Source organism: Sebastes umbrosus, chromosome 8, assembly GCF_015220745.1.
Source record: "Sebastes umbrosus isolate fSebUmb1 chromosome 8, fSebUmb1.pri, whole genome shotgun sequence".
Lineage (NCBI taxonomy): Eukaryota > Metazoa > Chordata > Actinopteri > Perciformes > Sebastidae > Sebastes > Sebastes umbrosus.
The window spans coordinates 34,096,345-34,109,569 of NC_051276.1; the positions used below are offsets into that span (position 1 = coordinate 34,096,345).

At 38.6% G+C, this 13,225-nt stretch overlaps 2 protein-coding genes across 2 annotated transcripts; one reads left to right on the plus strand and one right to left on the minus strand.

Moving 5' to 3' along the window:
- On the plus strand, window positions 1–7,409 carry smarcb1a (SWI/SNF related, matrix associated, actin dependent regulator of chromatin, subfamily b, member 1a). The gene is made up of 9 exons (XM_037778714.1): window positions 1–157; window positions 1,842–1,953; window positions 2,702–2,831; window positions 3,019–3,156; window positions 3,343–3,470; window positions 3,570–3,736; window positions 3,837–4,027; window positions 5,444–5,575; window positions 6,914–7,409. The coding sequence occupies exons 1-9, from the start codon at window positions 74–76 to the stop codon at window positions 6,948–6,950; spliced, it is 1,119 nt and encodes a 372-aa protein (XP_037634642.1). The 5' UTR covers window positions 1–73; the 3' UTR covers window positions 6,951–7,409.
- Window positions 7,168–12,959, minus strand: derl3 (derlin 3). Its single transcript, XM_037778715.1, has 7 exons — window positions 12,799–12,959; window positions 12,242–12,307; window positions 12,090–12,163; window positions 11,894–11,987; window positions 10,433–10,628; window positions 9,620–9,710; window positions 7,168–9,508 (listed from the first exon to the last, which is right to left on the minus strand). Exons 1-7 carry the CDS (start codon window positions 12,886–12,888, stop codon window positions 9,427–9,429), a joined length of 693 nt encoding a protein of 230 aa, XP_037634643.1. The 5' UTR covers window positions 12,889–12,959; the 3' UTR covers window positions 7,168–9,426.
- Between the last annotated feature and the right edge of the window lie 266 nt (window positions 12,960–13,225).

Below are 13,225 nucleotides of genomic sequence, written 5' to 3' on the forward strand. Positions count from 1 at the left end.
GTCATCACTCAGCGACAGAACCCTCTTGTGCTCGGCGCATGCGCAGTGTCTCTGATCTTTGTTGTTGTCCAGCATGGCGCTCAGTAAAACGTTTGGGCAGAAGCCGGTGAAGTTCCAGCTGGAGGAGGACGGAGACTTCTACATGATCGGGTCGGAGGTTCGTGTTTCTCCTATTAAACCAACTGTTACTCTGATAATTCACTCAGTTATCAGTAAAGAGCTGTTTCACCCTGACAGCCGGTCCGCTAGCAGCTAGCTAGCAGCTAACACACCAGACCTCATTCATTTATTTAATGTTTTAATGTTAATTTAACTGAAAATAACCCAGAATATAAAACATATTAATCTGTTTGTTGATTTAACGGAGTAAAATGTGATCTGAAACTGTTCGTCTTCATCCAGAAGTTCCTCCTGTTCTCATCTGCTGAGCTAGATAACCTTTAACATGATGCTAAGCTAACTGGCTAGTTAAAGCTGAATAAAGGCTGTTTTATTCTGCGTTATTTAGGTTTAAATAACATATACAGCTAGTTGAAATAGATTTATTATTATTTATTTATTACTATTCTTGTGTTCTACTGTTTTGTAACCTGGCTGTGGCCTATCATACTAATTATAACGTACACATTAGATGACATCAAGCATTAGCACAATAAACCTACAGAAGATCAGATCAGATGTTCCTTTATTAGTCCCTCAGGGGGGAGATGTGCAGTGTACAGCAGCAAAGAACAAGATGCATCAGCTAACACAGTAAAAAAAAAAGATCTACACAAAGTGTAACAACCATTTAAATAGAAGGAAGTTTAAACATAGGAGCAGTATATACAGTATTGACAATAAACAGACTATTAACAAAATTGCACAAGTGGAAAATGGTATTGCACAGTGAGAATGAATGAAATTCCACCTGAAAATATCAGGTTATTGTCAGTTTGTTGGTGTGTAAGTGGTCTACTGGGAGCTGTGCTGGTTGTGGAGTCTGACAGCTGCAGGAAGGAAGGACCTGCGATAATCATAATATTGACTTAGCCAGGGTCAGAGACACTGTATTGTAGAGGTACAGAGACAAACATCACTTCATAGAAATGTGACCTTATTTAAATACTACATATGCGCCATGTTAACAGCTATCACATAAAACAAGTATGATACAAATGTTGACATTTCTACCCTGGTGAGTTAGAGCAGAAGGTGGGTTAACACAGATACATATTTATCATGTTATCTACATGTTGGGTTATTAGGTCTATGAAATATTAATATTAATCTGTATTTATATAACACATTTCAAAACACAGTTACAAAGTGTTTTACAATAAAAACAGAACACATTTAAAACACAAAGATAATGAAATGTACTAAAAGCTGATAACTAAACACATAAAAACAAACAAAAAATGTCATAAAACATAAATAAAATCACAGAGAAGCATTTCTAAAAAAGTGAGTTTTTAAAAGTGATTTAAGAGACACAACAGAGTTTGCAGCCCTGATAGTAGGCAGGTCATTCCAGGTCTAGGTGCTCTGAATGCAACGGCTCTGTCACCTTTGTGTATGAATCTAGACCTTGGAACCGCAGGGAATGACGAATCTGAACATCTCAGATCCGTGAAATGTCAGAAAATTCTGAAAAATGGCCACCAATTTCCCGTAGTCCACACTGACAAATTGTTATTGCTAATTATGTCCGACCAACAATCCAAACTCAAAAAAGGTATTCAGTTTATTATCATACGTAGAAGAAAGTACCACATTTGCAAAACTGGAACCAGCAAAGAAAATGTCTTTGTTTAGCCGAAGTGGTCTGCCTTCATGTTTCTGTTTGTTTGTGTGTTCAGGTGGGAAACTACCTCCGTATGTTCAGAGGCTCCCTGTATAAAAGATACCCGTCATTATGGAGAAAACTGGCATCAGTAGAAGAACGAAAGAAGATCGTGGAGTCATCACACGGTCAGTAGAGTCCAGTCCTAACACATCCACAGCTGGATCGGGTTGTGCCGAGCTTTGAGTCCCCTTCATTATGTTTTTCCTCTAATGTGAAAGGCTACTCTACTTAGACTATAGACTCTATTTATTACTGTTATTGAATAGAATACATCAAGAAATACCTGTCAATTTAATAATATTGTCACTTTTACCTTTGTATACTTTTACACAGTACTACTACCTGTTTACATCTATACGTACAGTATATTTATTATTTCTCATTACGCTAATACATTTACTGCATTCCTGTTTATTTATTTTGCAATTACTGTACACCTGTCTACAAATATATTATATTTATATTTAGTTATATTTTATCCATATGGTTTAACTTCTGCACTAGACTTAGATTCTCATTTTTACTTTCTTTTCATACATATTTAAATGAGCGCTGTTGGAGGGAGCCTGACATCTTTCAGAATTTCATTGCCAACGACAGCTTCACTGTAGTTGTTGAATTATATGGACATTAAGAGTTATTGTTTTTAAAAAATATTTACCCAACAACAATTCAAGGAGTTGATTGGTTTATGTAGAAATGTATCTTCCACAAATAGAAATTGGAAGATCAGAAAATAAACTATGGTAAAACTGATAGTTCTAGAAAAATAAAAAGCAAAACTCATTTAAAGTGCCGGCCAGCTCAGTCCCACATTCACAGTGTCCTTTACTGTTTCTGTGTTGATTTTTGACTCTTGTTGTTGTCTTTCAGATCACGGCTACACTCAGCTGGCCACCAGTGTGACTCTGCTGAAGGCTTCGGAGGTCGAGGAGATCCTCGACGGGAACGACGAGAAGTACAAAGCTGTCTCCATCAGCACGGAGCCCCCCGCCTACCTCAGGTACCTCCACCACTCTCACATCTGAAAACAGAGGAGAGTGTGACTTGTACTAACATCTATGTTGGTGAGATAAATAATGTACTGCATGTCTTCACTGAGTTAATTTGAGATGGAATTAAAAACAAAAAGACTATCTAATTTTTTGTATGACTTTCACATCCATCCATCTGTGTTGTTGTGTCACCAGGGAGCAGAAGGCGAAGAGGAACAGTCAGTGGGTTCCCACGCTGCCCAACAGTTCTCACCACCTGGACGCGGTTCCCTGCTCCACCACCATCAACCGTAGCCGACTGGGCCGTGACAAGAAGAGGACTTTCCCTCTGTGGTGAGCAACAGGAGCCTGCACCAACCACAAATAAACAAATTAAAATAAATAAATCAATGAATAAAGTAAGATTCTCAACACCTACTTATATCCCTGTGGTATGCATTGCATGATTTGACTGCAGTGTGTAACTTTAGCTGAAGTCAGTAAGTTTTTTTAACCCTGTGTGTGTTTCGTCTTGTCCAGCTTCGACGACCACGATCCAGCAGTGATCCACGAGAACGCCACTCAGTCTGAAGTTCTGGTTCCGATCCGTCTGGACATGGAGATCGAGGGACAGAAGCTCAGAGACGCTTTCACGTGGAATATGAACGGTAACGTCCCGTCATCACTTTTTCTCCACTCAAAGCAAAGACTTTTCCATTGATGACCAAAAACAAAAACATTTTCCTCCTTTTTCTTTATATTTCCAGAGAAGCTGATGACGCCCGAGATGTTCGCTGAGATCCTCTGTGACGACCTGGACCTCAACCCGCTGGCCTTCGTCCCGGCCATCGCCTCCGCCATCCGACAGCAGATCGAGTCTTACCCGACAGACAGCATCCTGGAGGAGCAGACGGACCAGCGGGTCATCATCAAGGTGACGCTCTGCTCTACCACTACGTCACACTGAGTATCTTTACGATACTTGTAGAGTAGACACGTCTATTTCTCCCGTTGATTAAATGTTTGTGTTCCAGTTGAACATCCACGTTGGGAACATTTCTCTGGTGGACCAGTTTGAGTGGGATATGTCTGAGAGGGAGAACTCTCCGGAGAAGTTTGCCCTGAAGCTCTGCTCTGAGCTCGGCCTGGGCGGCGAGTTCGTCACCACCATCGCCTACAGCATTCGCGGCCAGCTGAGCTGGCACCAGAGGACATACGCCTTCAGGTACGGTCTCACCAACACACAGCTAAATGTGTGATTGAGGGTATGTTTGTTTCCTGGCTGCCTTTTATTTGAATGGATGCAATCCAGTAGCAGATACAGTCTTATTTCCTTAATAACATCCAAGTAGAATTTGAAGAGTTGCCGGTAGATCGTTCATTACATATTTCAGGTACAAGAAACATGCATCGGTCACTAGCCAAGTTATCAACCAAATTTGGCAAAAATCTTGGCCAGACTTCCAGAAAATTGGCAAAAAAGAATTTAAATTAAGGCACGTTTACATCCCATCGGTCTGATTGCAAAAAAAGTAAACTCTTTTTACTCAGATTTTATGCATATGGTGGTGCGTTCTTTATACTATGACAGTTTTCTTAAAATTAGATTTAAAAAATCCCAATATATCGCCTTGCTTACAGTATTGCACTGGTTTTTAGGTTGTCCGTATGTACGTCCCGGTCTTGTGAATGTCTTATCTCAGGAATGCTTGGAGGGAATGTCTTCAAATTTGGCACAAATGTCCACTTGGACTCAAGGATGAACTGATTAGATTTTGGTGGTCAAAGGTCACTGTGACCTGACGTCCATTCCATTCTCGTGAACGCAATATCTCAGGAACGCCTGGAAGGAATTTATTACACCTGGCGCACATACACAAAACAGAATTTGAATGTTCCTGTTACATCTCTGTTGTTGTATACAGTAGGTTGTTGCTGTGACCTTTGACCTCATCTGTAGGCTTCTTGTTCAGGATGCTGAAGAATCTCTCTTTCCTGACGTGTTTTTATATCTAACATCCAGACTGAAGCTGAACGAGGTTAAATGAAGGTCTAGTTTGTTGTGTTTTCTTCTCTGGGTGAAATGTAGCCGACAGTCTGCTGCTGTCTGAGTTTCTGAGTTTCTCAGGCTGTGAAGTCATGAAATATCTTAAAAACCCAGACAGCTCCACTGACCTCTAGCACAGCTGGACATCTGATGGTGTGGAAGAAATGTTTTATTTTCCAGCCTATGACAATGAACGATGATTTGTAATGTGTTTTCATTACAAACAACAAGAGATCAGATCAGTTATTTTATCTTTGCTGCTTGTTTTCACGTTTTCTTTGTTTCCATCGAGTCAGGATTGTTTCCCTAAAATTTGGTTTTCTCTCATGATCGTGTCTTTTTGTTATCTTTGCTGCTTATCCAGGTCATCAAATATATATGATAAATGTTTTAGTTGCATGTCATAATATTTAGTTATAGTAACAGAAACAATATCTTTGAAGCTTCAAGTTCAGTTTGCATGTTTCGTATTTCGGGGGAAGAAGTGACTCCATGTTTCACTTTATATTAGAAAACATCTGATCTGAGTCACAACGGAAGCACTCGATGACGATCACTCAAAGTGTTTTTGTTCTTGTTGTTGTTGTTCTGCAGTGAGAACCCGCTGCCCACGGTGGAGATCGCCATCAGAAACACGGGCGATGCCGACCAGTGGTGCCCCCTGCTGGAGACGCTGACAGACGCAGAGATGGAGAAGAAGATCAGAGATCAGGACAGAAACACGAGGTGAGTGTTTGTCTGGATGTTTGGCTGCCGTTGGTCGTCTGCTCTTTCTGTTTTTATGATTCCGTCCTCTCCAGGTCTGTCTTCAAAATAAGATTTATTTTTATCTCATCGTGACTTTTTATCTGGTTAGATAAAGGTTAATAAAATAAAATAAAATATATAGTACATTTGCAATGCCTGAATTGGTTTTGTTTTTTTTACGGAAAACATGTTCAAGTGGTAAATGAGTCTACTGGGCAGCGATTACTTTCTTTATAGATTCATCTTTATAGATTAACTTGAATATTTTCTCGATGAATCAATTAATTATTTTGTCAGATGTTTTGAACAACAGTCCAAAAGCAAAAGATATTCTCTTTACTGTCATGGAAGAGTAAGCGAACCAGAAAATAAACACATTTGAGAGGCGTTCTTTCTTCAAAGAAAACGATTGATCGGTGATCAAAGTAGTTGCTGATTCATTTTCTGTCGATTGACTTATAAATAAATCGACTTATCGTTGCAGTTCGAGTCACTATTCTACTTATATTTAGTGAAAAATTAATTATTTTTTTTAAGGAAAAATACCAACAAAGTCTCAGGAAATTACAGACTCATAAATGGAAGCATTACCAATTATTTGATTAGTTGATAAACTAACTGTAAACCCAACAATCCGGATAATTGATCACCCATTTACGTTATTTATTAAAGCTGAAATTCCAAACGTTGATAGTAAACTGAATATCTTTGGGTTTTGGACTGTTGAACAGACAAAACAAGCAAATTTAAGTAGTTCTGAAATGATTAGTTGATTAATCGGTAAGTTGATTTGCAGAAAATGAATTGCCAATCATTTTTTTATCAGTTATTAGTTGTTAAACTCATTAAAAAAATTAATGGTTCCAGCTTCTCAAATGTAACATATTGCTGCTTTTGTCTGTTTTATATCCTCACTAATTGAGCATCTTTGTGTTTAAGATAAAACAAACAATATGACGGCGTCGCCTGCAGTTCTGCACAACAATAAGGAGCATTTTTCCACAATTTTCTGGCATTTTATCGACTAAATAATTTATTGATTGGTTGAAAAAATACAGATTAATTGATAATGAAAATAGGTGTTTGTTGCAGGCCTAATTTGAAGACGTCACTTTAAACTTTGGAAAGTTGTGATCAAATATTTCACATTTCATTTTTATAGATGAAACAATTAATATATATTAATATTGAATTAATAATTAGTTACACAGTGTAAGGGTTGTAACAGTCTTTTTCATCACAAGAGGAAACTGCAGTAGATCATTTTATCTCTCTGCTGTTGTTGTTGTTGACGCTCTGTTCCCATTCTCACCACAGGCGAATGAGGCGACTGGCGAACACGCCTGCGTGGTAGAAGCAGCAGCATCAGGCCCCCCCCCCACCTCCCCTACAGCAGGAACGGCACTTGTCTTGATTGAGGTATGACCGCTGTCACGGTTCGCAACATCGGCAACAAAGACGTCCCTCCACATCGCATGGCTGGATGTCTTTATCTGCTCCTCCGGGTTCTCAGTCAGCTGTTCACCGTGGTATTTTTTTTATTTTTTATTATTATTAATGTTAATATTATGTTCTGTTTGGCAAAAAAAAAAAAACCCCGGTAGAAAATCCTTCGTGTTTTCCCTTCGGACCCCTCGACGGCGTGGAGAAGCTGCTCTCACTTTGACCACTGACTCTCTTGACCTGACCACAGAGGGAGGAAAAAAAAACACACAGCCAGTCTCAGATAATATATTGTTATGTTGTATTTGTTGTCTTTTTGTACATTTTAATAATTCTTACAAAATAAAAAAAAAAAAGTGAAAGAGCTTGATTTGCCGTCTTGTCCAATTTGTATCTCAGAATGTCCCCACATCAAGTTTTCTGTCTTTATTGTTGCTTTAAGACGCTTTTCCACGCTGACAAGAACAATCACAAATCTCTGTTTGAATCTCTGAAAACTGTGTTATTATTTGGGATGATGAAATGTGTGTTTTGTTTTTTGGGGGGGTCCCACAGAGACTTGTTGTTTGCGTGTTGTTGTGCTAAGCAATTTCCATTTTGTCCCTCAGTGTTTGACCCACAAAGGCAGCGGGTGAAAGTGCAGAGTGAGCAGACGGGGCTGATGGGATTTCAGGCCGTCGGCATTTCTGTGCAACCAGCGGCAATGACACAACAGCAGGGTCAGTCCTGCTCTGTTCAGTTCTATCTAAGCAACGTACGAATACAAAGTTTACTCATGTGGTCATGTTCAACAGTAGAGAAGCCAAGCTGTGGTCACAAATTAGAGTTTGAAGATTTTTGCAGCTGCTTCCTTCTTTGGATGTTTGTATTTATTTATGTTCACAAAAAAGTGAATAGCTAGTATGTTAATATGCAGAAAAATTCAGTTTTTTTGGCCTATATATTTAATGAAAACGAATAATATTCACGTTTACATGCAGCCGTGCATGCTCCGAATAGCGTAAAACGCCCCCCATAGCGTACGTCCTGCGGCTGCGCCCTTTAGATAACTAATATTTCGCTCCTTTTCCAACTGTGCAGTCATGTTGCTCTCGTGGTGTTTAACCCTCGTTTTCACTGTTCTGCAAGTTTTCTTCAAAACTGTGTTCTTCAAGCTTTTCTTTTTACGGCTGTGCACGAGAACAGACTCCGACGCCGTAAACAGGCAAGAGGCCGTGTGTCTCAAACTGCTGTTAAAACCTCAGTTGAGACGCATATTCTCAATGTATACATGTCCAAAGAATGCTTCTAAAACCTGAATAATATCAGCAGATCTCACGTCTTAATCAGAAAATGCTCACGATCCAAACGGAATATGCTGTGACCCATATCAAATTGGGAATATTGTCATATTTGGAATACCGGTTTGCATGTAAACGTAGTCACTCCTGCCTCTGTCTTATCCCCAGGTTTGGGATTTTATCAAGAATATTTGGAGGCATCAACACATGTTTGTCTCTTATAAACGTGCTTGTGGTCTTAAACATCATTTTTGTTGAGTGTGGAAGTTCGTTCCTGACCTCAACAGTACATAAGACAGAATAATCTCAACTCCAAGGTCCACTTACTGGCTTTTTTATGCATCTCACGGTCTTCGGAAACAGGAGTTACAATTTCCCTTCTTATACGATCACCCATTATTACGTGACTGACCTTCTAAGGTCACGTGATGGCCCCTGATAAAGACCCTGAGATCAGGTTGAAGCAACAAAAAAAGCTAGTAAGTGGACCTCTAACCAAACACACGAGTGCATTTCCTTCATCATAAAATAGTTGCAAAGCTAATTCACAAAATATATTTGCATTGTTTACATCCACGTTTACTTGCTAGCAGTCTTCTTCACTGCTTTCGTTGGCGCGCTACCGCCACCTGTTGGCAGGACTGTGTGTCATTTTTTATGCTCATGCGCGATACGAACAAAACGCCGACCCACTCCTAAAAACATTGCTCTGTTGAGTCGTGGTCAAATCCTCCACATGGTGCCTATTTTAAGGTTCTTCTGCTTTGTTTTCCAAGAAAAAAGAAACTGTCTGTATTCCTTCTACCCATAATTCTTTGCATATTGATTTCTGTCCTAAAAAGACTGCAGCTCAGTCTTCTTCTGAGTTTCTTCGGCCATCTCTGTGCTGCTGTGTTATTGTCATTAAGGCAAATGAAAGCTCCGTAGTTTATGCTTAATGTGAACGTGGCGTTAAACTCCAAAATGCTTTGTCATAATTGAATATTCATGATGCTGACTTGCAGTTCAGTCCTTTATACGTCTTAATTGTCCTCTGAAAAGACTCGCAGCTCCACAGATCTTCTGACTGTCTTCCTGTGTCGTCTGATTTTGTGGATCTTGGTTCTGTTAGTTGTGCGGCTCCTCGTCCTCTTGCGCTTCCTGGAGGGGACGGTAGTCTGGGTCCTCCGGCCGGTCAAACAAGGTCCGTCTGTAAGGAGAGAACGGGGACCAAATGATGTTGCATAAAAACAAAATCTTCCTAAATAAGACAAAAACACTGATCTTCTTCTTTCTACTAATAAACTATTGTGGTTCTTACAGAAGTTCTGGTGTCGTCAGCAGCTTCCTTCCTCCCGGCTGGTTTGGAAACACGTCTTCTAGGAAGTAGTACATGTGACCGACACTGATACCTGAGGAAGAAACACATCACTGAGCCTCACTAGAGCACCACATGTGGATTAATCTGCCGCTGAAAATAGTCCCCAACAAATGCACCATTTCCTCCTATTTTTGATTGTTGACAACACGAAGACTATACTAGGATAATGCTCTGTTGTTGACGCTGTAAACATAGATGTACTCTACCATGTCAGAATACCTTTGAATCCCTTTTTTAAGTTTTTCTGATAAAACTCAGGATCCATTTTTGAACTGCTAAGAGTCTGATGATACAGTTTAGGCCTAATGCAGTTTGAAAATGTACCTAGTTTATGTTTTGTTATGTTATAGAAGCCATACACTAGGTACACTAATACAGTCCAATACAACAGCTTATGTCACGTACGTAACGTAACATATTTAACTTACGTATGTAACTCAAGTTACGTAACAAACGTACTTATTTTAACCCAAACCACGATCTTTTCCTAAACCCAACCAAGTTGTAACGTAACATACTTATGTCACGTACGTAACGTAACATACTTAACTTACGTACTCAACTTAAGTTACGTAACAAACATACTTAATATAACCCAAACCACCATCTTTTCCTAAACGTAAACAAGTAACGTAACGTTCTTTACAGGTGTACCTAATAAAGTGACCACTGAGGTATATCCTCATCCTAGATTAACGGAACATGTTCTGGTTACTTGAGATGTTGTTGGCGTTTGGTGAAATGTTTTCATACCTAGCAGGTCGACCACGATGGAGTTCCCGAGCAGCAGCGAGAAGCCCATGAGCACCCAGGGGAGGAACGGCGCCTGGAAGTTCAGCAGGCCGAAGAAGTTCATGCGTACGAGCGGATGTCTTCTACTCCACACGTACACCAGCATGATGATGAAGGCCTGACCGAGGAAGAAGACGTTGGCGAACAGACCGAACAGCTGCCGGGGGGGGGGGCCTTCAGGTTAAATACAACTCAGCACTTGGTTTTCTTTTCATTCTGACGGTTAAATCAACACCGGAGAACGAACGGCTGTCTGTTTAGATGGAGATGATTAAAGTTTCTGTTGTGTAAGAGCTCTGTCTCCCTCGTGTCCTTGTGTGTCTCAAAGTGCCTTAAGAAATCTGTATTTCTTTCAAAGGAATAACCTCATTGTTTGAGTCAAACCTGAGCTGGTGGAGCAGCAGTTAGCTGGATAGCAACTTTTTAGAAGTAAAGTAATTACATAAATAAATGCATAAATACATAAATAAATGCATACATTACATTTTTTTTTTAAATAAATAAATAAATGCAAAATTAGATAAAAAATGAATGCAAAAATAATAAATGAAAAATACATAAATAAAAGGCAAAATTAAACAAGTAAATAAAGGGAATTAATACAAAGATAAATAAATAAAGAAGCAAATTAAACATTTTATCAATGAATTGATGGCTACATTTATTTTTAATATTATTTATCTTACATTGAATGACATTTATTTATTTATTGAGTCATTTATTTTTTTATGATTTTTTTATTTTTTGGCAGGTTCTGTCCTCCAAAAATAGTAGAAAAGTCAAAATTTTACTTTTGGCATGTGTATATTTTAAATTTGCACCTTACTGTTTACATTTGTTTTTTTAAACATTGATAATCTTTATTGTTTATATTTTATTTTATTTGCAGTTTTTATATTTGCACTCTTTTCTACTTTGTATTTCAGCTGCTAGACAACAATTTCCCTCAAGATAAATTAAGTCTTATCTTTAATTTGACTTAAATCATAATTATGACTCATAAGTTTGACGCATTTTAATCACAAAACAAAAAATGTACGACATTACCATGAGTATTCTTTACTATAATAATCTTTAGTTACAGCCTTACTTCATAACATCATACATTTACCTCCATTATACTTATATTATTATTATATATTTGGGTGGAGGCAGAAATCTCAGAGACCTAAAACGTTACTTTACTTCCTCATAGTTGATGCTGTACGTTCATTCATCTTTATAAATATCTTTCATCTTTGCAAGATGTTGTTAAATGTTAAACTGAATGTGGTTCCAGTGGCGCTTTCAGTCAACAATAACAGTCAAATGTAATCTAATCGGAGAAGATATCTTTACTGACCCTTTAAGGTCTTATCTAAGGATGTCATAACAGCAGTATTTTAAGCATTATTGCAGTAAAACTTGATACTTAAAGGATACAGTCATCACGATTCCTCCAAACAGGAACATGAAAACAAAATCCGCCGTCCTTCCCCGGAAACAGCCTTCCTCCAGCATCCGGCAGTATCGATAACTTCCTTTAGTTAAGGGCTCTATTATTATAGATGATGTTATTAGACTTTATAGCAGCGTTTTTACAGATAAACGGAGATATTCATTCTGTGATGAAAGATACAGAAAGATGATGTTGAACACGAAACTGAATCCAAGAGAGCCAAAGAAGAGGAAGCTGGTTATCAGGCGCCATATCTGAGAGAGAGAGAGAGATTAAACAATAACGTACCGTATTGTGTGTTTTAAATGTATTAAATAGTTGATGAATGTTACCTGGTATCTTCTGATGATGAGGTCGGGGTTAAAGTAGAGCTGGAAGGGGGTGATGACCTCCAGTTGCTAAAGAAAACAACACACAGCTCGATATTAAAGGGAGAGTTCGGGTGTTTCTCAGTGTGGTTGTATGAGGTACTTCTCCACAGTCGGTGTATTACCTACATAGTTTATTTATTTTAGAATATGTACATTATGTGCAATAAACTTCAAACTTCAATTTCAAACTATTTCATTACTTACAACTTTAAGCTCTCATCCATCTTAAAGCACATCTTTAAAACACTTTAACTTGTTTATATTGTTGTAAAAGCCGTAATGTTTACCTTTTCTAGTTGAAAAACACATTTATTTCCTCATTAAATATGGAAAAAGCAACACCTCACAAAAAAATGTATACTGCTCAGAACACTAATAAACATAATAAGTAGCTTGATTGTGAATTTAATTTTAAGTGGTTTCTTACTATGTCTAAATAATCGTTTCCTGCCTGATGAGAGCTCGGAGGTCAGAGTTTAAACCCTGTCTTTGTTGTTGTTGTTGTTGTTGTTTCTTACCACGGCGGCGGTGGTGAGGACGCAGGCGGTCGTGTACGCTCGGGTCACCACGGGGATCTGAAAATACTCCTGAGTGAAGCTGTGAGCCATCGCTGCTGCTGCTGCCTAACTGTCAGCCATGATTTACTCACTGAATGAGCAGCACAGGCCCCGCCCCCTCACTGACACCAGCCAATCAGATTCTCCCATCAATTAACACCATCCATCCCAAACACTGTGCACTTTTAACACATCATAGGCACTTATAAAGCAAATCAATCAGAATACAGATGTAGAAATGTGGTTTATAAATTAAGTTTTTTTTCGGACTTTTAATCCCAGTGATCTTTCCGTTTTTTTATTTAACAAACATTTTCAATTATTTATATATTAAATACGGCTAATTTCTAAATCTCAACATGCAATAAATTATGGAGCACAGAACCTA

Excerpts from the sequence above, each read along its gene's own strand:
- smarcb1a (XM_037778714.1), top strand. The coding sequence starts at position 74 with ATGGCGCTCAGTAAAACGTTTGGGCAGAAGCCGGTGAAGTTCCAGCTG. Across the intron at positions 1,954-2,701 it reads GATCGTGGAGTCATCACACG|ATCACGGCTACACTCAGCTG; the intron begins GTCAGTAGAGTC and ends GTTGTCTTTCAG. Across the intron at positions 4,028-5,443 it reads CAGAGGACATACGCCTTCAG|TGAGAACCCGCTGCCCACGG; the intron begins GTACGGTCTCAC and ends GTTGTTCTGCAG.
- derl3 (XM_037778715.1), bottom strand. The coding sequence starts at position 12,888 with ATGGCTCACAGCTTCACTCAGGAGTATTTTCAGATCCCCGTGGTGACC. Across the intron at positions 12,308-12,798 it reads TCCTCACCACCGCCGCCGTG|CAACTGGAGGTCATCACCCC; the intron begins GTAAGAAACAAC and ends TGTTTTCTTTAG. Across the intron at positions 9,509-9,619 it reads CTGACGACACCAGAACTTCT|ACGGACCTTGTTTGACCGGC; the intron begins GTAAGAACCACA and ends CTCTCCTTACAG.